This window comes from Hypanus sabinus, chromosome 19, assembly GCF_030144855.1.
Source record: "Hypanus sabinus isolate sHypSab1 chromosome 19, sHypSab1.hap1, whole genome shotgun sequence".
Classification (NCBI taxonomy): Eukaryota; Metazoa; Chordata; class Chondrichthyes; order Myliobatiformes; family Dasyatidae; genus Hypanus; species Hypanus sabinus.
This window is the reverse complement of record NC_082724.1, coordinates 40,256,636-40,282,361: the sequence shown is the minus strand read 5'-3', so window position 1 is coordinate 40,282,361 and position 25,726 is coordinate 40,256,636. Positions and strand designations below refer to the sequence as shown.

At 38.4% G+C, this 25,726-nt stretch overlaps 1 protein-coding gene across 1 annotated transcript in view; it reads left to right on the top strand.

Moving 5' to 3' along the window:
- Nucleotides 1–25,726, top strand: part of LOC132377892 (contactin-4-like) — a 1,978,611-nt gene that overhangs the window by 1,380,088 nt on the left and 572,797 nt on the right. Inside the window, exons 10-11 of the mRNA XM_059944356.1 lie at nt 3,707–3,809; nt 9,126–9,307. Of these exons, the coding sequence (XP_059800339.1) occupies nt 3,707–3,809; nt 9,126–9,307 (285 nt within the window). The remainder of the gene's footprint in view (nt 1–3,706; nt 3,810–9,125; nt 9,308–25,726) is intronic.

The window sequence follows — 25,726 nt, the reverse complement described above, 5'->3', positions numbered from 1 at the left end:
AATTTCCTCTGTACTCTTTCAACCTTAATTACATCTTCCCTGCAGCTGGGTGTCCAGAAATCCACAAAATACTCCAAATTAGGCCTCACCAACATCTTATACTACTTCAATATAACATCCCATTAGGTACAGAGGAGATGTCAGGGGTAGGATTTTTATGCAGAGAGTGCTGAGTGCACGGAATGAGCTGACGGCAACAGTGGTGGATGTGGATACGATAGGGTCTTTTATGAGACTCCTGGACAGGTACTTGGAGCTCAGAAAAATAGAGGGCTATGGGTAACCCAAAGTAAGGAAGTATTTGGCACAGCTTTGTGGGCCAAAGGGCCTGTATTATGCTGTAGGTTTTCCATGTTTCTACGTCTCTATCCCATCTCCAGTACTCAATACTTTGATTTATGAAGGCCAATGGGTCAAAGCTTTCTTTATGGCCATATCTACCTTTCGCACCAGTTTCGATGAATTATGGACCTGTATTCCCAGATCCCTATACTCTACAGCACTCCTCAGTGCCCTACCATTCACTGTGTAACACATATCCTGGTTGTTCCTACCGAAGTACAACACCTCTAACTTGTCTGCAATAAATTCCATCTGCCATTTTTCTAGTTGGTTCAGATCTCACTGCAAGCTCTGATCATATTTCTTGCTGTCCACTACACCCCCAAACCTGGGTGTCATCCACAGATTTGCTGATCCAGTTAACCACATTAGCATCCAGATCATTAATAAGGATGAAAAACAATAATGGACCCAGCATAGATCACTGCAACAATCCACTAGTCACAGGCCTCCAGTCAGAGGGGGGACCATCTACTAACACTATCTGACTTCTCCAACCGAGTCGATGTCTAACTCAATTTACCACCTCATTTTGAATGCTGAGTGATTGAACCTGCTTGAAGAGCCTCCCATACAGCACCCTGTCAAATGTCTTACTAAAGTACAGGAAGACAACATCTACTGCCCTGCCTTCATTAACTTTCCTAGTAACATCCTCAAAAAACTATAAGGTTGGTTAGACATGACCTACTGCCCTGGAAGCCATGCTGATCATCCCCAATCAGTTCTGTCTATCCAAATACTCATATCTGGCCCCTTAGAAATAAATTACCCACTAATGATGTCAGACTCATTGGCCTATAATTTTCTGATTTATTTTTTGAGTCTTCCCTAAACAGTGGAACAATTTTAACTATCCTGCAATCCTCCGGTACCTCACTTGTCACTAAAGATGATTTCAGTACCTCTCCTAGAGCCCTTTCAATTTCTGTACTTGCCTCCCACGGGGTCGAAGGGAACACCTTGTCAGGCCCAATGGATTTATCCAACCTAATTTGCCTCAAGATTGATACCTGCTCCTCTGTAATCTCTTTAGGATCTATGAAGTTGAAGCTGCTTTGCCTCACTTCTATAGACTCTGTGTCCATCTCCTGAATAAATACAGATGCAAAAAAAAATCCATTTAAGATCTCCCAAATCCCTTTTGGCTCTACACAAGGATTACCATTCTGATTTTACAGCAGACCAATTTTGTTTCTTGGAATCCTTTTGTTTGTATCATAACTGGAGAATCCTTTAGGATTTCTCCTTCACTTTGTCTGCTAGAACAACCTCATTGCTTCTTTTAGCCTTCCTAATGTCTTTCACAAGTGTTCATTTGCATTTCTTATTCTTCATGAGCACCTTATTTGTCTATAGCTGCTATGCACCTCCTTTTATGTTCTTAACCACAGCATCAATATCTCTTGAAAACCAAGGTTCTCTAAACCTAGTATCTTTACCTTTTATTCCAACAGGCACATACAAGCTTTTTACTCTCAGATATTCACTTTAGAAGGTCTCCCACTTACCAAGTAGACCTTTGCCAGAAAACAACCTGTCCCAATTAACACTTGCCAGATAATCTCTGATACCATCAAACTTTGCCTTTCTTCAGTTTAGAACTTCAACCTGAGGACCAGACCCATCTTTTTTTTCCATATTTGCTTAGAAGCTAATGGCATTGTGGACACTAGGTGCAAAGTGTTCATCGACACAAACTTCTGTCACCCACCCTGTCTCATTCCCAAATAACAAATCAAGTATTGCACATTCTCTCAGATGGACTTGTATGTACTGATTAAGGAAATTATCCTAAACACATTTGACAAACTCTATCCCATCTAGTCCTTTTTCAGTATGGGAGTTCCAGTCAATGTGTGGAAAGTTAAAATCACCTACTGTAACAACCTAATGTTTCTTGCAGCAGTCTGTGATCTCTCTACAAATCTGTTGCTCTAACTCCTGCAAACTGTTGGTGTTCTGTAATACAGCCCCCATTAATGTGGTCATACCTTTCTTATTCCTTAGTTCCACCGATAACAGCACATTTTCCCTGACTAATAATGCCGCTCTTACCTCTTTAATTCCTCCTGCTGTCAGGTGTAAAACAACAGAAGCCCAGAATATTAAACTGTATGTACTGCCCAACCAAGCCTCACAAATGGCTACAATATCATAATTCTATGTGTTGATCCAAGCCTTGAGCACATCTGCTTTTCCTACAATAATTCTGGCATTGAAGTATATACAGCTCAGGACATAAGTCACAACATGCTCAATTTTTTGATCCGGAAGATTAGCATCATCTGTCTCCACAACCTCTCCACCATCAACCAGCCCACTCCCATGCATCACTAGCAAACTTTTCCGTTAGGATATCTAGGTGCCACTTACCTGTTGAATATTCTGATGCGTGAGCAGTTCCCCTTAAAAGTCTCCAGTGTAGCCAATTCCCCATATGTTAAACGATTTACATATCCTGATGGCTGAAAATTAGATCCACATTTTCATGAGTCTTATACCTCAAGAAAGATGGAGCAGATCATGTGCACTCTGAAGCAACAGCTTTTAGGATAATGAAAGATTATTGTTTTGAAGCTGGCAGTATTTTTTCTCAAACCAATACCCTTCAGTAATGAGTGCAATCAGTGTGGCTTTGCTTTACAGCATGTGGCTAAATGAATAATATTCATAGTGGTTTAGCATATCTGAAAATATGGAATGAAAAGGCAAAATGACTAAAATTATAAAGGATTCATTCATATAAAGATAAAATGTTGCTGTTACAACAGCAAATGTTGCTAAAGGGTCTTTATTTGGAAGGTAGTGCGAGGAAATCAGCAGTTTCAACAAATTAATTTTAAGATTGAATATTTTATTCTCCCAAGCCCATTTTCTGTTATTGCCATTGTTGAAAGTAATTGGTGCCTGAACTACATTTTTCATTATAACTCTAATATTCTGTAAATGAAAGGCGAATCTGTTAACATTCTGTCATTTTATAATTCCTGTGTTCTAATGTGAATTTCTGATATGGAAATCATGATACAATTGGAGGGAATTGACCAGAAAGCCCGACAATAAAATTACAGAATGAGTGAAGCACTTGCTAAATTGTCTGTGGTTAAAAATGGGCTGCAATTATGCACTTACATTGATATTTAATTGAATGATACAATCTGCTTCACTTATCAGTCTGAGACTATTTCTATGATTATTAGAAGTATACTGCAAATTGAGGAGGTATCATTAAACAAAGATGATATTCCTGCTCATAACTAATTATGCATAAAATCTGCTGTCCACACAAGGACAAACCTAACATTAGGTATCTGTTCAGGAGTCGAAGAGGAATGATAACACCTTGCTTATCTCTTAACAGGGGTAATGGGTGAATATGAACCAAAGATTGAAGTTCGCTTTGCAGAAGTGGTTTATGCAGCAAAAGGATCGACAGTGAAATTGGAATGCTTTGCTCTGGGAAAGTAAGTTCTTGAAAATTAATACACTGCAATTATACAATGCTGGCATTTATCATCAATGGTTAGTTCAAATGGGAAGTATATCTTTGAAGAACAAAACTGTTTTAATAGGCCATGTAATATTGGCAGAGGAATCAAAGGTTTTAGGTATTCCAGCTGTATATTGGTGCTTTCACTCTCCATTCGGAAGGCACAGTGTGTCAGTCACTCTGAAAGAAAAGACCTTTGGATTCCCAGCCTCCGCAATCATTCTCAACTTCAGCCATCAAGCAAGGCTACAATGGAGAGATGACGAACTTCATTGGTCACAGAATCCTCTTAGAAATCTGTATTTTGGGCCTAGTTTGCCTCCAGCGGTATTTGTGTGGAACAATATATCCTGTTTAATTCCATTCTTGATTTTTTTAGTACGTAAATTGACAAAAGGATGGTAGTGACAAAGAAACAAGTATGTTGTTATACAGTGGATTCCTGTCATCTATTAATTAGAACAGCCATTTATTTCGGTCAACTCCTAAAAAACAAAATGTAATTGAGAAAGTAGCCAGATTCCCTTTGTTTATTTGGGATATTATGCCACTTAATTGGGACAGAGGACAGTTGTGGAATAGTTTCTAACTGGTGTTAGTTGTGTGGATTTGTGTAGCTGTTAGACACTAAACCAGACTTAAAGTGAACAGTTTTAAGTAGCGTCAGTTGTATGTATTTTTGTTCCAAAAGCAGTGATTTTTGACACCGATCATTGGTGAGAAATAAGCATGAAGATAACTCACTATTGCTTCAAGCATTTAGGTTTGGTGATGCCAGAAACAGCCAGGAGTGAAAACAAAATGATTTCACTACTTCAACAAGTTAGAAACTAACAAGAATTTGAAGGTATCAGCAATGATCTTGAATGTTGCAATGAAAATTAAGATTTGGAGGTTGCAACCATCATTGTATGAAGGCAGTCCATTATTTGCATTAGGAGCCTGCACTGATTTTGTTCATGAAGTCAACCAAAAGAGCACAGCAGCGTGCACTGGATGAATTCTCTATCAAATATTTTTAGAAATGAATAGAGTTTTATACTCCTTTAGTAATATTGGTTGTATTCTAGTTTGTTCTGTATTTCATTTAAATGCTTAATTTATACATATTTAAGTGATTGATCATCATTTTTATACCATTTTTACCTCTTTCCATGAAACTCCAGCTAACAGGGGCAGCTGTTTAATTGGGCAAAAATGTACTCGTACTAATTTGTCCCAATTAACTGAAACCCACTGTGTTTCAAAGGAATGGCAGGGTAGGTGAGGGGGGGGGGGGTACCTTAATAAGATCAGAGATTTAAATCGTATTAGGAAAGTAATTTGTTTAAATGCAAAAGTAGAAATCAAATCCATATGGAAGTTATGTGAGAAGAGATGGCTGTGGTTGATTGGAATAATATATTGAAATATATGATGATTAGTATAGATAAATAATTAGTATTTAAAGAAATAAAGTGCAAATGAAAATAACAACTTTACTGAAAGCATAATAACACAGAAGTGAAAGTAATTTATTCAAGGCTGATGAGAGAATTCATACATTATATTTCCTAAAAGTAAAGGGCTTATACAGCTGCCAGAAATAGCAGTGGTTCTGAGAATTCATAACACTTTGAAAATCTACATGAAATCAATGAAGAAAAACGAGATAGAAAATAAAAGTGGACTAGTCAGAAACACAGAAACAGAACCTAAATAGGGAAGAATAAAGTGGAATGACTGAGAGCTCCTTAAGGACAGAGGTAGGAACATTTTTAATAGTGATTAAGGAATTAATCAATCACCTGGCAGTTGCAGTATCTTCACAGAAGAAGACACAGAAAACCTGCAACTTTTAAAGTACAAGTTCAAAGTTTGTAGTTTTATTATCAAAGTATGTATACATTATACAACCTTGAGATTCTTGGAGTCAGGAAATTATATCTCAGAACTTTGGAAGAGTTGGCTTAAAAGATAGTTTGATTGATTCTATTTATTCTGCAATTGTTCCATTAGATTACACAGAAGTAAATATGATGGCACTATTTAATAAGAATGGGAGAGAGGAAAGAGGGAAAGAGTGACTTATTAGTCTAGAATTAGCCAAAGGGCATATTTTTCTGTGCTGTCATTTTATGACTCTATGACTCTAAAAATTATCTATTTATTCCCATGCTTGGCTTTCTGTCTGATAGCCTATTCTTGATTCATGTTAGTATATTATCTCAATTCCTGTGCTACAACCTTGTTGGTCATGTCCTGTGTTGGATGTTTTTGAAATTCTTTCAAAAATTTAAGTCCACATTCACTGGTTCTCCATCATCAATGCTATGATTCACATTCTCAAATAGCTCCAGCATATTAAGTGAGCACAACTTTCCATTCATAACTCCATATGGATGTGGCTGAAAATGATTTTTTTAAAAACATATTCTGTTAGGTATTCCACAATTCCACCATTTTCTATGCTACTGGGCTTGGCCTAATAGGTTAGTAGTTCAATTTTTTAATTGAATCTTCTTTATCAAATAGTGGCATCATATTTATCACTTTGGCTATGAACCACTTGAGTAAATGGGTGAAAACATGTTAGATGGAGTGTATTACAAAAATCTGAAGGTGTCTACTTTGATTTACTTACGAGAAAAGCAAATTATTTGGCATCTGTTGACAGCTTGGGTGATCTTAATATTTAAAGGGACTTCTATGCTTTTGTTTACGAGTTACTGAAGGCTAACACTAAATGATTAGCAGGATAAGTTTAGTAATACACCATGGAAACACACCCTTTGACCCAACTGATCCATGCTGATTGAGGTACCCATACAAGCAATCCCATTTGAATACATTGAGTCAATATACTTCCAATCCTTTCCTATAAATCTATCTGTCCAACTCTCTATAGAAAGTTGTTACTGTAACACCTCTACTGCTTCCCGTGGAAGCTTAAACCACACAAATATTTCCTTCTGCATGAAAATTGTGACCCTTTCATATCAACTTCTACCTGAGCATAGACTCACTGCAATTGGCCTACCGTCAAAACAAGTCTAAACTGAACACCGTCTCACTGGCTTTCCACTTTGCTTTGGAATACCTAGGCAACAGAAATCTCTATGTCAGCTGCTGCTTATTCATAACTGCTCATTCCTAATCAACAAGTTTCAAATCCTAGAGCCACTGTACCTCTGCAATTGCTTCCTCATCTCCTTCTCATTGACAATCAACACAGGTTACATTCTTAGTCCATTGCTCAATTCTCTCTACACTCATGACAGTGTGGCTAGGCACGGTTCAAACACTATTTATAAGTTTCAGGTGACACCACTCTTAGTAGAATCTCAAATGGTGATGAAGTGACCTATAGGTGTGCAATAGATAGGCTGGTTGGCTGTTAAAGCAACAACCTCACAATCGATGTTGGCAAGACCAAGGAATTGATTGTGGGCATCAGGATGGGGAAGTTGGGAGAATACACACCAGTTCTTATTGAGGGAGTAGCGGATAAAGGTATGACCAGCTTCAGGTTCCTGGGTGTCAGCCTCTGATAGGATCTACTTTGGGCCCAACATATTGATGCAATCATGTTGAAGGCATTCTTGCAACTCTTCTTCATTAGAAGTTTGATGTCACCAAGACACTTACAAATATCTATGGATATATGGTGGAGAGCAATGTGATTGCTTGCAAAAACAACTTGGAATGGCTGCGGACTGTAGCAGACTCAACCAGTTCTATCATGTGCATGACCATTGAAGGCATCTTCATTAGATGGTGCTTCAAGAAAGTGGCATGCAGCATTAAAGACTCTCACCATCCAGGACATGCCTCTTCAGATCACGACCATCAGAGAGGAGGTACAGGAGTTTGAACACTCACACTCTAAGTTTTAGGAACAGCTCATTCCCCTCTACCATCGGATTTCTGCATGGTCCGGGAACCCATAAAAACACTACCTTATTTTTCATCTTTCACACTATGTATTTATGCTCCTGAAGAGAACCCTATGGTGCAAAAATGTGTGGATTCATGAAGAACGAACACCTGGAATATTTCATGCAATTTTGGTTCCCTTGTCTGAGGAAGGATATATTTGAAAACCCACCATGATTCCTGGAATGGCACCTTGCCATATGAAGAGAGAATGGGTAGATGTGGACAGTAATCTTTAAATTTTAGAAGAATAAGAACATTCCACAGAAAATTTCAAACTTATAAACTTCTTAAGCCGGTTGGCAGTGTAGTGTTTGGAAGAATGCTTCCTGCTAATTGATACATATGGGGAGGCTGGCAGGCCTGCAGACACATTTAAGAATTACAGGTAGGCCAGTTAGGACCATGAGAAGGAGAAATGTCTTCACTCAGAGGCTGGTGAACATTTAGAATTCTCAGCAAGAGAGTGCTGTGGAGATTTATATTTGGACATTAAGTCTATATGATAGTGCTGGACTACGGTGCTGAGGTAAATCATAATTAATGTCAGAGAAAGCTCAAAGAGCCAGCAGCCTACTCTTGTTCCTACTTCTTCTGATATCATGATTGATCACACCAAGTGGTTGAAGTAAGTGATGGGAGGATGAGATGGAGACATTTACCAGGAACATGCAGACAGAATTTAGATAGTCAGAAAGTGGAAATTGGTAAAGCTTATTTCTCGGGGTTGGAGTGAGGGCAGGATTTAAAGGAGAAAGGAGAGTAATGAGCAGAAGTTGCTATAGCATTGCTTTTAAATAGCATGACAAGATGTGGAGCTAGGGACATGGTGGGAAGCATGTGGTGACCTGCTGTGAAAGATTTTTTTAAAAATGTGAGGAATTTAATCAGTTGGGATCTCTCTGCTGCATAAATTTACAAAAATCATGTTTTTGCAAAACTGCTTAAAGGCAGTTGGTCTCAGGACTGCATGGGCAAGTTCTTCTAGGATCCATATGTACTAGGTACTACAAAGAGAATGACGTCCTCTCCTGAATCCATGATATTAGATACTTTACCATGGGGAACAAGTCTCACCCCTATTCTGCATTTCCAGAGGGAAGTGAAACAACCAGCAAGTGTTACAATTGCATTGCAGAAGGAAATTGGTTTTTAAATATATTGCACCAAAGTACACATTATGCAATTGAATTTTGAGGCATTGATCATAGAACTAATGACCAATTGTTAACATTGTATAATGTATTTCTGGCTGATATTAATGTGTACTAATGTGTATTAATGTTTGGAAGAATCCTGGTTTCCTGATTTAAAAAAAAAACATTATTGTCTACTAACTGTCCTTGATTAGAAATTTGCATTTTACCCATTTCAGCCCAGTCCCAACAATCAGCTGGAGAAAAATTGGTGGTCCATTTCCAGACAAGATCAAAGCAAACAAAACTTATGGTGTACTTGAAATCCCAAACTTCCAGCAGAGGGATTCAGGCACATACGAATGCACAGCTGAAAATTCAAGAGGAAAGAACACAGCAAGAGGACAGCTGGTTTTTTATGGTATGTTTCTTAACTTGCTTTCTTGTGGAAAGAAACATGTTCTCAACATATCCATGGGCCCAAGTATTACTGAAAAAAGGGCTAGTCTAAGGGCAGGTATTTAGAGATTGAAAGTTCTATCTCATAGAATATACTTAAAATAAAATTATCAGCATATGCTTTGGATGAGAATAGCTTGTGGTTGTATACAGTGTGTGCATATCTTCTCAGATAGTCTCTTTAAAGTCTTACCATTAATGGTAAGACTCTTGGCAGTGTGGAGGATCAAAGGGATCTTGGGGTCCGAGTCCATAGGACACTCAAAGCTGCTAAGCAGGTTGACTCTGTAGTTAAGAAGGCATACGGTTCATTGGCCTTCATCAATCATGGGATTGACTTTAAGAGCCGAGAGGTAATGTGGACCCTGGTCAGACCCCACTTGGAGTACTGTGCTCAGTTCTGGTAGCCTCACTATAGGAAGGATGTGGAAACCATAGGAAGGGTGCAGAGGAGATTTACAAGGATGTTGCCTGGATTGGGGAGCATGCCTTATGAGAATAGGTTGAATGAACTCAGCCTTTTCTCCTTGGAGCGACAGAGGATGAGAGGTGACCTGATAGAGGTGTATAAGATGATGAGAAGCATTGATCATGTGGATAGTCAGAGGCTTTTTCACAGGGCTGAAGTAGCTAGCACGACATAGTTTTAAGGTGCTTGGAAGTAGGTACAGAGGAGATGTCAGGGGTAGGTTTTTTAACGCAAAGTGTGGTGAATACATGGAATGGGCTGCCGGTGGCAGTGGTGGAGGTGGAAGTAATAGGTTACTTTAAGAGACTCCTGGATGGCTACATGGAGCTTAGAAAAATAGTGGGCTATGGGTAAAGCCGAGGTAGTTCTCAGGTAAGGACATGTTTGACACAGCTTTGTGGGCCGATGGACCTGTATTGTTCTGTATGCTTTCTATGTTTCTATGATTCTATGTAAAGTGATTAATGTGATTCGTATATACTTCCAATTTGGTATATGGCTGCCACAGTAAATGGAACTAATTACTCATCTTCAGAGTAAATAGTTCCATTTACTGTGGCAGCCATATAGATTCAGATTCATTTTTATTCATCAGATGTATATCGAAACATACAGTGAAATGCATCATGAGCGTTAACAACTAACACAGCCTAGGGATGTGCTGGGGGTAAGCCACAAGTGTTGCCCCATATTTTGGCTCCAAAATAGCATGCCCACCATGCCTGACTGAACAACACAGAACACAACAACATCAAAACAAGCCCCATGCCTCCCTCCTAACCACCATTACTCTAGGATAGGCTATCTGGGCCTCCAGTCTCAAGCAGACTCATGCAATTGCAGGCTTTGGGCCTTCAACATCCCAATTGGACTCACAGAGCTTTGTAGACTCACGTTTCTGGCCACTGGGGCTCGACTTCTGGACTGTTGGGCTTCGAACTGGTTTTCCGATTGACCTTTGAGCTACAATCTGAACTTCCAATTTCAGGCTTCAATTATGATCGCCCTATAGTCTTTGACCTTTGGTATCCATCCAGGATTTGCAGAAAATGACAAATGGGGACCTGAACTCCAGGCCTCAAGCAACAGAGAATGAGGCCTTGAATTCCAGTTTTATGATTCCATAAGACCTTAAGACATAGGAGTGGAATTAGGTCATTTGACCCATCGTGTGTGCTCCACCATCTCATCATGACTGATCCATTTTTCTGCACAGCCCCAATCTCCTGCCTTCTCCTTGTATCCCTTCATGCCCTGACCAATCAAGAATCTTCAATCTCTGCCTTAAATAAACATTCAGGCTTGGCCTCTACGCTGCCGATGGCAAAGAATTCCACAGATTCACCACTCTGGCTGAAGAAATTCCTCCTCACCTCCATTCTAAAAGGACACCCCTCTATTCTGCAACTGTGTCCTCTGGTCTTAGACTCTCCAACCATAGGAAACATTTGCTTACCTAACGGGTCACCGACCCTCGTTCCTTGCTGATCCGCTGCCATCCGACCAATTCCAAATCACTGACCTTCAAACAGAGCGGACTCCAGCCTGTCCTCTAACTCCCCTAAATCCCTGTCACTAAATTCTAACCTGATCCCTAGCCCACCTCATTGGCCTGTGTATTCATTGGATCATCCTTCATGATTCTGACCTACTCTATCTGTCACATGTTCTACACCTTGCCACTTTGAGCATTTTGAAGAAAACATTCTGTTTGAGATTTGAACACACACAAGATGCTGACAGAACTCGGCAGCCAGGTAGCATCTATGGAAAAATGTACAGTTGACGTTTCGGGCTGAGACCTCTTGGCAGGGCTGGTGAGAAAACGCTGAGGAGTAGATTTAAAAGGGTGGGGAGAAACACAACGTGACAGGTGAAACCTGAAGGGGGACGGATGAAGTAAAGTGCCGGGAAGTTAATTGGTGAAAGAGATACAGGGTCGGAGAAGGGGAAGTCTGGTAGAAGAGAACAGAAGTCCATGGAAGAAAGAAAAGAGGGGAGGTGATGGGCGAGCAAGGAGATAAGAGGGAAAAGAGCATGGGGAAAAGAAAGGTGAAAGAGAGGGAGGGGGCATTTCCAGAAGTTCAGGAAATCGATGTTCATGCCATTGAGATTGGAATCCACCCAGATAGAAAATAAGGGTTTGTTCCTCCAAACTAAGTGTGGCCTCATCACTACACTGGAGGAAGCCATGGATAGACATAACTGAATGGGAATGGGAAGTGGAATTAAAATGGCTGGCCACTGGAAGATCCTACTTTTTCTGCCGGAGATTGGGAGACTGCTTTGCTGAGCACCTATGCTCCATCAGCCAGAACAAGCAGGATCTCCTAGTAGCCACCCATTTTAATTCCACTTCCCACTCCTATTCAGATATGTCTATTCATGGTTTAATGGAAAATCAACCAAAGCTCAGGAATATGATCTAAATTTTCTTGCTAAATAATACCTTCCAAAATACACAGTTACAGCTTATTGACTGCCATGGGTTATTTCCTGTTTTTATCCCTCATTATTTAATTGAGCTACAACAACAACGTTATGATGAATTCTTCCTCACCTTCGCAAATTATTTAATGTCTGACAAAAATGGGAGACAAAGTTCTTCATACATGGCTGAACAAAGGGAAGACAGGGTAGGGATGCAGAAAATTGAATGACCCAAGTTGTCATATTGACTAAAATGTGGAGATGGTGAAGATGAGGGGAAATAACTTGGATCTGCTCCAATTTACCTACTGAAGCAACAGGTCCACAGCAGATGCCATTTCGTTGGCTTTTCACTTAACACTGAGACATCTGGACAGCAAATGTACATACATCAGTATGCCCTTTATTGACTACAGATCAGCATTCAATACCATCATCCCTTAGAAATAATAAGACCTTGGCCTCAATACCTTCCTGTGCAATTGGATCCTTAATATCCTCACTTGCAGATTACAATCTGTTCAGAGTGGTAACATCATCTTCTGCACAATCTCCATCAGCACTGATGCACCACATGGCTGTGTGCTTAGCTCCCTGCTCTACACCCTTTACACCCATGGCTGTGTCGCTAGGTGCAGCTCCAACTTCACATTGAAGTTTGCTGCCAACACCTCAGCCATAGGCAGAATCAAAGGTGGCGATGAATCAGCATTTAGAAAGGAGCTTGAAAATCTGGCTGAGTGGTGCCACAACAACCACCTCTCAATCAATATTTGCAAGACCAAGGAGCTAATTATTGAGTTCAGGAGGAGGAAATCAGAGGCTCACGAGCCAGTCCTCATTGGAGGATCAGATGTAGAGAGGGTCTGCAACTTTAAGTTCCTTGTTGTTAATAGTTTGCAGGGCCTATCCTGGGCCCAGCACATTAAGAGCAACTGCGAAGAAAGCACGGTAGCACCTCTACTTCCTTAGGAGTTTACGAAGATAAAGCATGACATCTAAAACTTTGACAAACTTCTGTAGATGTGTAGTGGAAAGTATATTGACTGACTGCATCACAGCCAGCAATGGAAAAACTAATGCCCTTAAATGGGAAATCATACAAAATGTGTGTGGATATGGCCCAGTCCATCACAGGTAAAACCCTCCCCTTCATTGAGCACATCTTCATGACCCCCACCAGACAGGACATGCTCTCTTTTCACTGCTGCCATCAGGAAGAAGGTACAGTATCCTTTGAACTCACACCAGCAGGTTCAGGAACAGTTACTACCCTTAACCATAAGGCTCTTGAACCAAAAGGAGTAACTGCATTCAACTTCACTTGCCCCATCATTGAAATGTTCCCATAACACATTGACAAACTTTCAAGGATGTTTCATCTCATGTTCTTGATATTTATTGATTATTTATTGATTATTATTATTTCTTTATTTCTGTATTTGCACACGTTGCTATTTTTTGCACACTGGTTGAACACCCAAGTTGTTGTGGTATTTCATTGATTCTGTCATGGTTATTGTTCTATAGTTTTATTGAGCATGCCCACAAGACAATGAATCTCAGGGTTGTATACATATTAGTATTTTGATAATAAACTTACTTTGAACTTTGAACTAATGAATAAATTTGAGATTAATAGAAAAGGAGTGAGAAAACAATAAAATGATGCAATTGTGAGAAATGTCCAGAATGGCTGATTATCTGAAACGGTTGAATTCATTGTGTGAGTTTATAATGTATTGAATTGGAAAATGAAGTTCTGTTGCATTAGATTAGATTAAATTTCACTGAAAACTGCACATCAAAGACAAAGGTTAGAGCAGGAATGCAATGGAGAATTAAAGTGACAGGCAAATAGAAGTTAATTTGCACAACATGTTGTTGCATTAATTTAAACTTACTGCTTCTTCAGGAATTCACCATGACCAGAATGAAAACATTCTTCTATTTTCTAATTCATGTAATGGGTTGTTGTCATGGAAGTCTACCGTACCTGAAAGAGTAGGACAACTTGGACACCAACCTGCTGATGTTTGTGCTTAATTGTATAAGTGCTGTCATGAGAACGTGCACTTTGTTTTATGAAGCAATGATGGAGAGCACGTCTTACATTTATGTTTGACTGCAAAATCTAGTGTATCAACTAAAATGAATCACTTGTGAATCTCCCATTGAACTTCATAGTTATTGTGAAACTGCCAGATTCATGATAACTTTGTGAATGATCCTTGCTACTGCCAGTTACGGAAAGTAGTTAATATTTTAGAGATTATGTTAATGCCCAATTTGTGGTTCTGTCTTGACATTCAGCCTACTTGGTCAATAAATAGAGCCTTTGAAGCTGTGGAATCTGACTCCAGTAGAAAGAATATCCTTTTATGTTTTCTCATCTCTGTTTGACTAGTATAAGTTTTGTCACTTATTTTCCTTTTGTGGTCAGCATATTGCAGGTCAAGTATAATTCATATGGATTTTTGAGATCACATTATTTTGGATGTAGCTATCAGCAATTTCTGGCATGATACAGGATAAACTTTGCATGTTGGAGATGAAAACAATGACACTTGACCTATAATTCACCAAGTTCTGTAGAATTATATTTTCTTTGTATCACATATTGTAAATTAATTAATAAATAGAGATTGTGTGTTATATTAGAACAACACTACCATTATCATTTTATCATGCAAGTCCCCACATAGCTCATCAGCTCCTCAAGTGCAATAGCGATAGGCAATAAACATTGGCTTTGACAATGGTGACTACATCTCATAAACCTTTTTGAAACAACATGTTGACAGGTGAACAAGCTGGACTTCAGTGATTTATATCCTGTTCTCCAGTATTTCACTTCTTAGTGCTGTGTTATTTCCTTTATATTTTATATGGTTCCTGCTGATGAATGACTTGGGATCTTGATTCCATACTTCCTGAGTCAATATTGTTCAAGTATTTTCCTATTTATGTGTTGCTCAGTCTGAAATACAATGTTTTATTAACTCCTCATTTTTTAATTTTTTAAAGTTTTCTATTTCTCATCATCCCTCTTTTATCCTTGCAGCTTTCTTGGTACTTAACTCTGAATAACTCAATTAATATCCACATTTTGACTTTTAATGTTTTAATTGACTCACTTTTGGAGTTTAACTGTTTCTTTGCATGTTTGTATCAAGGCTAAAATTAAGTCAAATGCAAAAGGTTTCCTGACAAAACACAAGCAGGTTAATAGGTGTTGCTTGCAAGCTCTGCTGATGATAGCTTTCTTCAGGACTGACTCCCTAGAACAGAAAAGTTCTAGGTTCTTGCTGTTTACTTGATTTTTTTAAAATAAAAGAAAAATTGTTATTGGCACTACAGTTACTATTGGGGCCTTTGATCTCACAAGAGATGGTGTTGCTTTTCCTTCTCATATCTATGGACTCCTGCTTGTAAATTCAATTGATTTTCATTTGTTGTGGAGAGGGTAATGGTTAGCACTGGGACTTTATAATGAGCTTGGTAGAACTTTTGATGGGTGCTGATGATCCAGGAACCATTTCCTGTCATTACTCTGCTTTTGGAGATCAGAGAAAAGAGGCAGTGAATTCTGGTGAAAGGTTCTTTTTTTATTATTATCAAAGCATGTATACATTTCTAGAACTTGTCTTCTGTAGCTACAGAATGGGTCGGCTGGTGGTGTAGTGGTATCAGCACTGGACTTCAGGATAGATAGTCCTGAGTTCAAACCCAGTGGTTCCCAACCTGGGCAGCAGCAGTATCTGTGCAAAAGAAAGGCCTGGCAATCTACTTCCATATCTTGCCATGAAAACCCTATGCCCTATCATCCATGAGGTGACAAAGAGTCAGACTCAATGAAATGATCGAAGAACATCAAAAGCTATAAGATGTAGAAAACCATATAAGTAGTTGAAAGAAAGACATTAGTTTCCCCCCGCATGAAAAAAGGAACAACACCTCACAAACCCCAAACACCCCCAACTCCACCCTCGTACAAAAGCTACAGATCACCCAACCCACCAGTCCGCCAATCTGCAATAAGCAGGAATGGGCGACAACAGGAGAAAAGCATAGAACTGGAAAAGGCCAATATGAATTACAGTTAGCTTGAACTACGGTCCCATCCATAAATCTCAGTATTTCAATAACACCTCTGAAAGCACGGGGCACAGTGGCTTCTCCGAGGGCAGCGACTTGAACCAGCAGCCTTCTGATGGCAGCCGTTCAAAGCAGCTTGATGCCTTATTTTCTTTGCTCAAGAATTTCTACTTTTCTCAAATCATTAAGCTGGTTCATCCATTCTCTTCCTGCTGTTCATCTATTGAGTCACAGTTTGTCTTAGTGGTAACCTAAATCTCTTTTTGAATTTGAAATAAACATGTAGAGCATCCATGACTGCATAGGCAAAAATATGCAAATACTTGCAAATATAATTATCCCACTATCTCAAAAAATTAAAGTATGTTTGGTTCTGTTTGTAATCAAAGCTAAATGTGTGCTATTATGTTATTGAATGTACAATGCTTATTAGTTGGTGAGATATGTTTTATGCTGTGAAAAAAAATCTAGTGTCTATTTCTCTGCAAACAGCTTGAAGCTTTGCAGTTGATGTAGCATTGTGAGAAATAAGCTGTGGAGAAGAATTCTTGAAAATTCTTCTGGATTGTTTCAGAGTTGTTTTAAGAACTTCAGAAACAGAACCAGAGTTGGCCATACAACTGCTTGAGTTGCTGCACTATTTAGATAAGATTATGCCTGATGCTTGATTCTTAAATCCTTTCATATATAATTTCTATTGATCTCACTTGAGACTATATTCCTGACTGAGTATCCAGTCACAAAATCTTTTAAAAATTGCAGTAATCGAAAGATATATTTTTGTTTTAACTACCATTTTTACTCAATGTGAGCTTTTCTAGCAATGTTATTTCTGTTCAAATTGCTATCTCCCCCTATCACTGCTTATTATGACCCAAATTGCTATTTTGCTTTGTACCATCCAGACCATGCTGTCTTCTTCTACTAACATCAGGCAGGAGGTACAGAACCCTTAAGTCCCACACCACTGAGTTCAGGAACAGTTATTATCCTACAACCATCAGGCTCTTGAACCAGCATGGATAACTTGACTCACCTCACCTTTGGTCTGATTCTATGATATACAGACTCACTTTCAAAGTCTCTTTACAGCTCATGTTCTCAATATTTTTTTTATTTGCACAGTTTGTCTTTTTCATATTGGTTGTTTGTTAGCCTTTGTTTATGTATGGTTTCTCATCAATTCTATTGCACTTATTTATCTTTTCCTGTAAACAGCCGCAAGAAAATAAATCTCAAGGTAGCATACGGTAACATATACCTACTTAGATTAAAAAAAATCTCTTTCAATTTTGGTTTTAACTTTTTGTTGAGCCATAATTTTCTCATCACCTGATCGCTTGTCTCCTGCTATTTAGTTTACAACCCTTTCTACAGTCTTTGTTATTACTGCCTCAGGCACTTTGTTTCATAGTACAGCATTGCTGATTAAATGTGTTTTTTTAATTTGCTGGATTCTTGAAACCAAACTCAGTTGTAGTTTGCTTGACTCGTGTTATCTGGCAAGGTGATTTATTTGACATCTCAGAGAACAGTCAGCATGTCATTGTTTGTGAAAAATCTCCTAGGTAAAATGCATGGTGGACAATTTCTTGGCCAAAAGGATTTATCACTTCAGATGTGCATTTTCAATACACACTTTGAGTATAGCCATCAGATCCTCTGTTACATGGCTATGTCCTTGAGGACTGAGGACAATTTATAACACATTAATCTGAGGAATAATTTCAGTTTAATGTCTATTCACTCTGTGTTTCGGTACAGGATATTTACAAAGCCTACCATTGGGCTCACAACTCTGTATGATTCATTACAGAGTTTTCTGAGCCGAATTAAATAAATAAATAGCAATAAATTTAATAAATTAAAAAAAATGTTCAGAGAGGTGTAACCTTCTGCAAAGTCCAAAAGCCTGCGACTGTGCATTTGAAAGACAAAGTGGCAAGTTCCAGTGAAGTAGGAAGTCAACTGAATGAATACTAGGTATTTAGCTTGGGCTAGTGTGTGCAAATAACTTAACAGGGTTTGATCTTATCATGTTGCAGATGTCAATTGAATTGTTTCCCAGGCTAACTTTGAATTTGTTGCATAAAAGCTTGTGGCCATAAGTGAGTTCTAGTTGGGAGTTTTGGAAGTGGATCTTCTGTTTAAATTGAAGATTTAGTTTTGCTTATTATGTTGCTTTGCCAGAAGTGAGTAATTGACACAAGGAAGAAACATGAGTTATGCAATTCCAACAATGTGAAAAGGCTCTGAGGGCTACAGACAGTTAGTCAGGAAATGAATTTTGATGTTTAAAGGTAGCTTGAGCTGCATAGTTACTTCAATTTCTTTGCATTTGTGGGAGTTTCTGAAAACTGAAGATTCCATCAAATACTGTTCTTATTACTAAGATTATAAAATCTTAAATATGGTGTGTTTATAATCTTTTATACATTTTGCATCAAAATAACATAAGCCCTGCAAGGTTTTCTGATGATCAAAGCTTCAAGGAGCTTAATGGACCGCACAATAAGGCCTGAAATCCCCAGACTAATGCTAATAATACTCAACTAATTCCGGGAGTATCTTACAATGGTTGCCCGATAGCACAGTGTGATCTAATTTCCATTGCATTTCACTTGGAGCAACTTGTTGCAAATATGGCATAAATATCACTGATAAATGCAAGTTTAACTCCTGCCGGTAAACATTTGGTTGAATTATCAGAGTGGCATGAAGCAATCCAGAAATAATACTGTTGTTCACTGGAAGATGAAACATTTTCAATTGCAGAGAATGTGAAGTAAGTTGCAATGGACAATCAAATTTCAAGACCAAATGTTCTTTTCAGATCTCCAACCAACTTATTTTTGCGTAACTATACTGGACAGAACAAGGACCATAAAAAGAACATTAACCTCCATTCTCTCCAACATCAGAAAAAAATACAAGAAGCACATCCAATTTTACCATGTTCAATAAAACATAAACTCCAATAAACCAGGGTGATGCTTTAAATTTGAATTTGCATTCTGAACATTACATATTTTGAAGGGCAATGAAAAATCCAGGCTACAGTTCGGAGTTCAATTCTATTTTACATAAAAACTTATTTCACACATTTTTTTGCCTTTCCAGGTGCTGTGAATCCTATTTTTATTGACTATTCTGTATCAGTGCTTATCCATGCTCTGATAAATTCCTCTGAGTAAATTCCTGGAGGGAATTCTGAGGGAAAGGATCTATTTGTAGTTGGAAGGGCAAGAAATGATTAGCAATATTCAGTGTAGTTGTGCATGGTAAATTATGTATTTGAGTGAGATTTTTTGAAGACATGACTAAGAGGATTGGCAGGAGTGTATTTCAAAGGTTCAAAGGGTTACTTTCTTATCAAAGTATAAAATATCCACCCATATACAAGTCTGATATTTGTCTTCTCCAGATTGCCACAAATGAAAGAAAGAACATGAAAGTCATTCAGAGAGAAACATCACACCCATCCCCTGCACAAAAAAGAATAGCACCCCAATTATCCACTTCCAAACTCCCTTCCCCACACAAAACACAACAAGAACATTGACTCAAAACACCCCCTCCCTTGCACAAATGGCAACAAGAACATTGACCCCTAAACACCCCCTCGCCCGTACAAAAAAAACAACAGAGTACAACAAGAATATCAACCCCAAAACCCCTCCCCTGTCACAACAAAACTGAAAAGGAATGTGAGATAAAAACATTGAATATAAAAACCATAAGTCTGAAAATGTCAACAGTCCATAAATGCAGATCCACAATACCATCCACCAATATCACTGACATTCATCAGAAGAGTGTGATACCACATGAGGTGAAGGCCTAGCCACACAACTAACCACAGCTAATTTATTGGTATGCTCAATACGGACCTTAGCAAGGCTTTTACCAAAGTCCAACATGGCAGTTTAGTCTGGTTCTGTCGAGTCACATGAAATCCCAGGTGTGCAAGCTAATTGGAAACAAAATTATCTTTGTGAAAAAAGACAGACTGTGATTTTTTTTCTGATTGGGGGCACTGGATTGTTCTGTGTTGTATGGGTACTTTGTGTCCCAGCAAATTACAGATGGAAAAAGTACTGCCAATGTAGCATACATCATCAAGACATGTGAGAAAATGAGGGTTTCTCAGAAGCAGATTCCTGGAGCTCATCACTCTTTAGCAACAGATTTAAGGGAATAGAAGCTCTGTGCTTCTATTTTGCACCATCTACTGGCTATTGCATGCATGTTCAGACACTAGCCCATGTTTTCCACTGGAAAATGAGGAGGCAGAAAAGGGCATCCTAAGTTGTAAGTCCTTATACAAATGAAAGACATAAAATATAATCTTCTGAAATTAAAAAAAAATATGTATCAGGATTCCAACATTTCAATAGACTGCAATCAAGCAACAATGAGCATTAAATTGGACTGACAACATCACATGGACTTGGAAACTATGTATTTGTATTGATAGTTACAAAATGAAATCTGTTCGGAAATTGGGAACAAACAACAGTTTTTCAAAGAAAGCATTTTCTAGATTGCAGAACTAGGAAGGTTGCAGAGAAACTGTGATTGTTGACATATACAGATTACAGTGCAAACAATTAACTTAATGGAGAAACTCATCAGGTCATGCAGCATCAAACACCACAGTAGTAATAATAATTAGAATCATAATAACAATGTTTAAGCACAGTTAAAATTAATTTTATTATGGTTGAAAACTTAATTTTATTAAAATATTCTGTCAATTGATTTGTTCTCATCTAATCCTGTCTCTTTTATATATTGAGGTTGAACAAAAAAATCAAAGTTGCAGTCTGGCAGTTCGCAGCAACCTCTTAGAAATTTATTTTTCCTTCATTATGAATTACCATGAACCAGTTCAGTTTAAGTTCTTTTCCTCATTGGTACCTATTGTGTGAGCTATTTCAAAGAACAGGAAGCTCCCTTGGAGGCTTGAGCAGGGTAATTTCAGCACATGACTACCCATATAAATACTGCACAATTTGAAGAGCTGTTAAGCACAATCAGATGCTTAAGTGAAGATACTTAGTAAGCTCCCAGGGAAAACTTTTTGAAAGGGACTCTGCTCTCACTTTGCCAGAAATGTGTGTAGTTTATCCAATGGCCAGGAAGGCAGCTCTGCAACACTTTAAGGAGAGCAAAAGACATCTCAGGGCACAGACAAAGTCATTCTCATCCACTATAACCAAGGAAGACCCCAGTTATAACAACTATTCATACCACTGGACCCAGACTTCTGAGGTCAAGGGAATGGAATTGCCCCAATATAATCACAAAACTAGAGAAAATCTGCAGATGCTGAAAATCCAAGCAACACACACAAAATGCCCGAGGAACTCAGCAGGCCAGGCGACATCTAGGAAACCCTTCTGCCCGAAATGTTGACTGTCCTCTTTTCCTAGATGCTGCCTGGCTTGCTGAGTTCCTCCAGCATTTTGTGAGCGTTGCCCCAATGGATTGGCTTTTCCACTTGAAAAACTCTCCCGCATAGGTTTGCTGTCATTGTTGGATATGGCAAACAACTAGTTATATTTCTTTACCCTTGTGCTGGTATTTCAGATGAGCATACATCTGATTACATTCAAGTAATGGCATAGTCATGTGGATCCCATCACCAGCAGGGCACAATATATTTTGTGTCATTTGCTCTCCCACATTGAAAAAGAAGAATAAGGAAAGTCATGAGGCAACCTGTTTTTATCACACTCTTTTGACAAGTTGAAGTTCTTTTCTTTGGGCCTAAAATACCTATCCCAAACTTTGTAGGAATATTTTGAAATTTAAAAAAAATCCCATCAAGTTGCTTCTTTGCCAAGAATACATCAAGCATTTGGAGCAGATTGATTGTATCCTTTCCTGATGAGTTCAATGAAGAAAATATGTTAGAAATCTAATATGCAGCCAATTTGCAAAGATAGCATACTGTTTTATAGGCTAAGACACATTTCACCTCAGCTGAATGTAAGACTGTGGAGCATTACAAAATATACCAGTTAGGTTGCAGTTGGCATTTTGTTTTTGCATTTCTTTGCTTCCTGTTTTAGGCAGAATATCATAGACATGACAAATTACTCAACAGAATGAAATCACAGATGAGAAGCTACAAGTTTGGAGATTGCATTAAGAATCTTATCATTGTAGAGACAAAAATCTAATAGTTTTTAAAATTATGAAAAAATTTTGCAGGGAAGGCAAATATCTAGAAAAGTGTTGTTTTGTGCTTTATTTGCTCTGGTTTGTGCAGAGTAAGAAAGGATACCAGCATTTTGTTTGCATGAAGATATGGCAGTATATGTGCAATCCTCACATTTTTCATCCTTATAATCTTATTGGAAATGATATGAAGTTATTATCCAGATTGGAACTGTAAGCAGTGTAGATTCAAGATTGTTCATTGTCATTCATCAGTACACAAATGTGAAACAGAACAAAATGAATGTTACTCTGGATCTGATGGAGCATATCAAAAATACAATAAGTATAAAGAACACAATAAGAACATGAATATTGAATTTGGGCCCTTGAGCCTGCTTTATCATTCGGTGAGATTGTGGCTGATTTATATCTTAACTCTATTCAGCAGGCATTTTAATCCTTTCACGAATTTGTCCAACAAAAAGCAAACTATGTCTTGTTTTTTGCTGGTGAAGCACTTGTTCATTTTCAGCATTTCTGCATACCGAGGGAGGCTCTCTTCTGTTGAAAGGAAATTGACATGGATCCTCCCACTTTGCAATTCTTACCTCCCTAGGTTGATTTGGAATTCTCCATCATTATAGGATACTTTCAACATCCATTTCATATCAATTGAATCAAAACTTACTCTAAATGAAGAGTTAGTTTTTTTTAATGTGCATTGGCTTAATAGCAGCATGGAATTGGAAAGGACAATCGGTTCTGGTTAACTTTATCTCCTTCACTTTGCTTCTGTTACTTGAACTACTGCAAAGATGCCCAGGGGAATCAGCTTGACATACAAACACAGCAGTGTTGACATATTGCTATCACAGCAGGAATGGAGCTTAAGAGTTACAGTTTTAAGTTAGACATTCATTTTTTAATAAACTATCTAATGTTGAGACTTGTTAATTAGATGAAGGGTGTCTTCTTATCTGGCATACTTAATGCTAATGAAATGGTTTTCTTCATCTCCATTCAAGTTGCTATTAACTTCTTGTGGAACAAAAAACAATGACAATTATGACCTAGATGCTGTCCCACAGTATATTTGATTCTAATGTTTGGAGTTTGAATATATTTATATTCTTCCCAGTGCACAATCTAAATATGTCATAAGTCTACTTAACTGAGAATGCAGACCCTTAAACATGTAAGTGGTTGTATTTTGGAATCTAGAGGACATGGGTTTACCAGGGAATGTCATCAGAAATGATGTGATTTAATAGCGTCATGAATGACTGTTTGGTACCATAGGGAATGTCAAACCTTACCTCTAAACTCCCTGGTGATTTCTGCCTTCAATTTTCTTACCAACCTTCCACAAAAATTTAGTGTTACTAGCTGCTGGTGTTAATGCATCCAAAGGTTCTTGAAATGCCTGGAGAAATTACACAATTTAGGTACCATCACAACAGCTTTGAATGGAGCAGGTTATGCCATGCAAACTTGATTTTTTAAGTAGGTAACAAAGGCACTTGGTAAGGTTAAGGCAATGGACATTATCTACATTGAATTTAGTAAGGCATTTGATATGGTAGATTTCAAAGTTTTGAAGTATATTTATTATTAAAGAATGTATAAACTATGCAACCTTAAGATTTGTTTGCTTACAGACAGCTGCAATGCAAGAAATATGAAAGAATACAATCAAAAATAGTAATAAAAAGACCAACAACCAATGCGCAAAAAGGGAAAAAAACACAATTCACACAAAGAAGTCAGCAATAACATTCCAAACCATAATAAGTCAAGTCAAGTCAAATAGTTTGTTGCCGCTTAACTCCACACACACACACACACACACACACACACACACACACGTATTATTTTTGTGTGTTTTGTGTGTGTTGACATAGGAGGCAACTTTTTCATGCCAATAGTAGTAGTGCTTGGAATAGTTTACTGGGATAGTAGTAGAAGCAGATATTTTGATGAAGTTTAAAGGCTTTTAAATAGATATATGAATATGAAGGGAATGAAGAGATGGGATAGTGTAGAGGATTGTTGAAGATTGCAGAGAGACATTGGTAGGATGCAGAAATGGGCTGAAAAGTGGCAGATGGAGTTCAACCCAGAGAAGTGTGAGGTGGTACACTTGGGAAGGACAAACTCCAAGGCAGAGTACAAAGTACATGGCAGGATACTTGGTAGTGTGGAGGAGCAGAGGGATCTGGGGGTACACGTCCACGGATCCCTGACAGTTGCCTCACAGGTAGATAGGGTAGTTAAGAAAGCTTATGGGGTGTTAGCTTTCATAAGTCAAGGGACAGAGTTTAAGAGACACCATGTAATGATGCAGCTCTATAAAACTCTGGTTAGGCTACACTTGGAGTACTGTGTCCAGTTCTGGTCGCCTCACTATAGGAAGGATGTGGAAGCACTGGAAAAGGTACAGAGGAGATATACCAGGATGCTGCCTGGTTTAGAGAGTATGGATTATGATCAGAGATTAAGGGAGCTAGGGCTTTACTCTTTGGAGAGAAGAAGGATGAGAGGAGACATGATAGAGGTGTACAAGATATTAAGAGGAATAGACAGAGTGGACAGCCAGCACCTCTTCCCCAGGGCACCACTGCTCATTACAAGAGGACATGGCTTTAAGTTAAGGGGAGGGAAGTTCAAGGAGGATATTAGAGGAAGGTTTTTCACTCAGAGAGTAGTTGGTGCGTGAAATACACTTCCTGAGTCAGTGGTGGAGGCAGATACACTAGTGAAGTTTAAGAGACTTCTAGACAGGTATATGGAGGAATTTATGGTGGGGTGTTATACCGGAGGCAGGGTTTGAGGGTCAACACAACATTGTGGGCTGAAGGGCCTGTAATGGGCTGTATTATTCTATGTTCTATGATCTTTAGTATAATTCTATTTTTTGTAAATATATCTCTAAGTTTGCTTGATATTTAGAGATGTTTTCATTCCAATGGTGCTTGGAATTTTAAAAATTCTCACAGATAAAGATGAAACTGTTGGTCTGTTATAAAAAGCTATTTGATTCAGGAAAGAAAATCAAGAGTCCTTAGCTCCAGACATAATGTGATTGAGTTTTAACTCCACCTTTACTCAAGGACAATTAAGGATGGGTAATAGATGCTGACATTGGCAAATATATCAATATCCTGTAAACAAGCAAATTAAAGGAAACAACATGTCCAGATGTTGTTTTAATTCCGA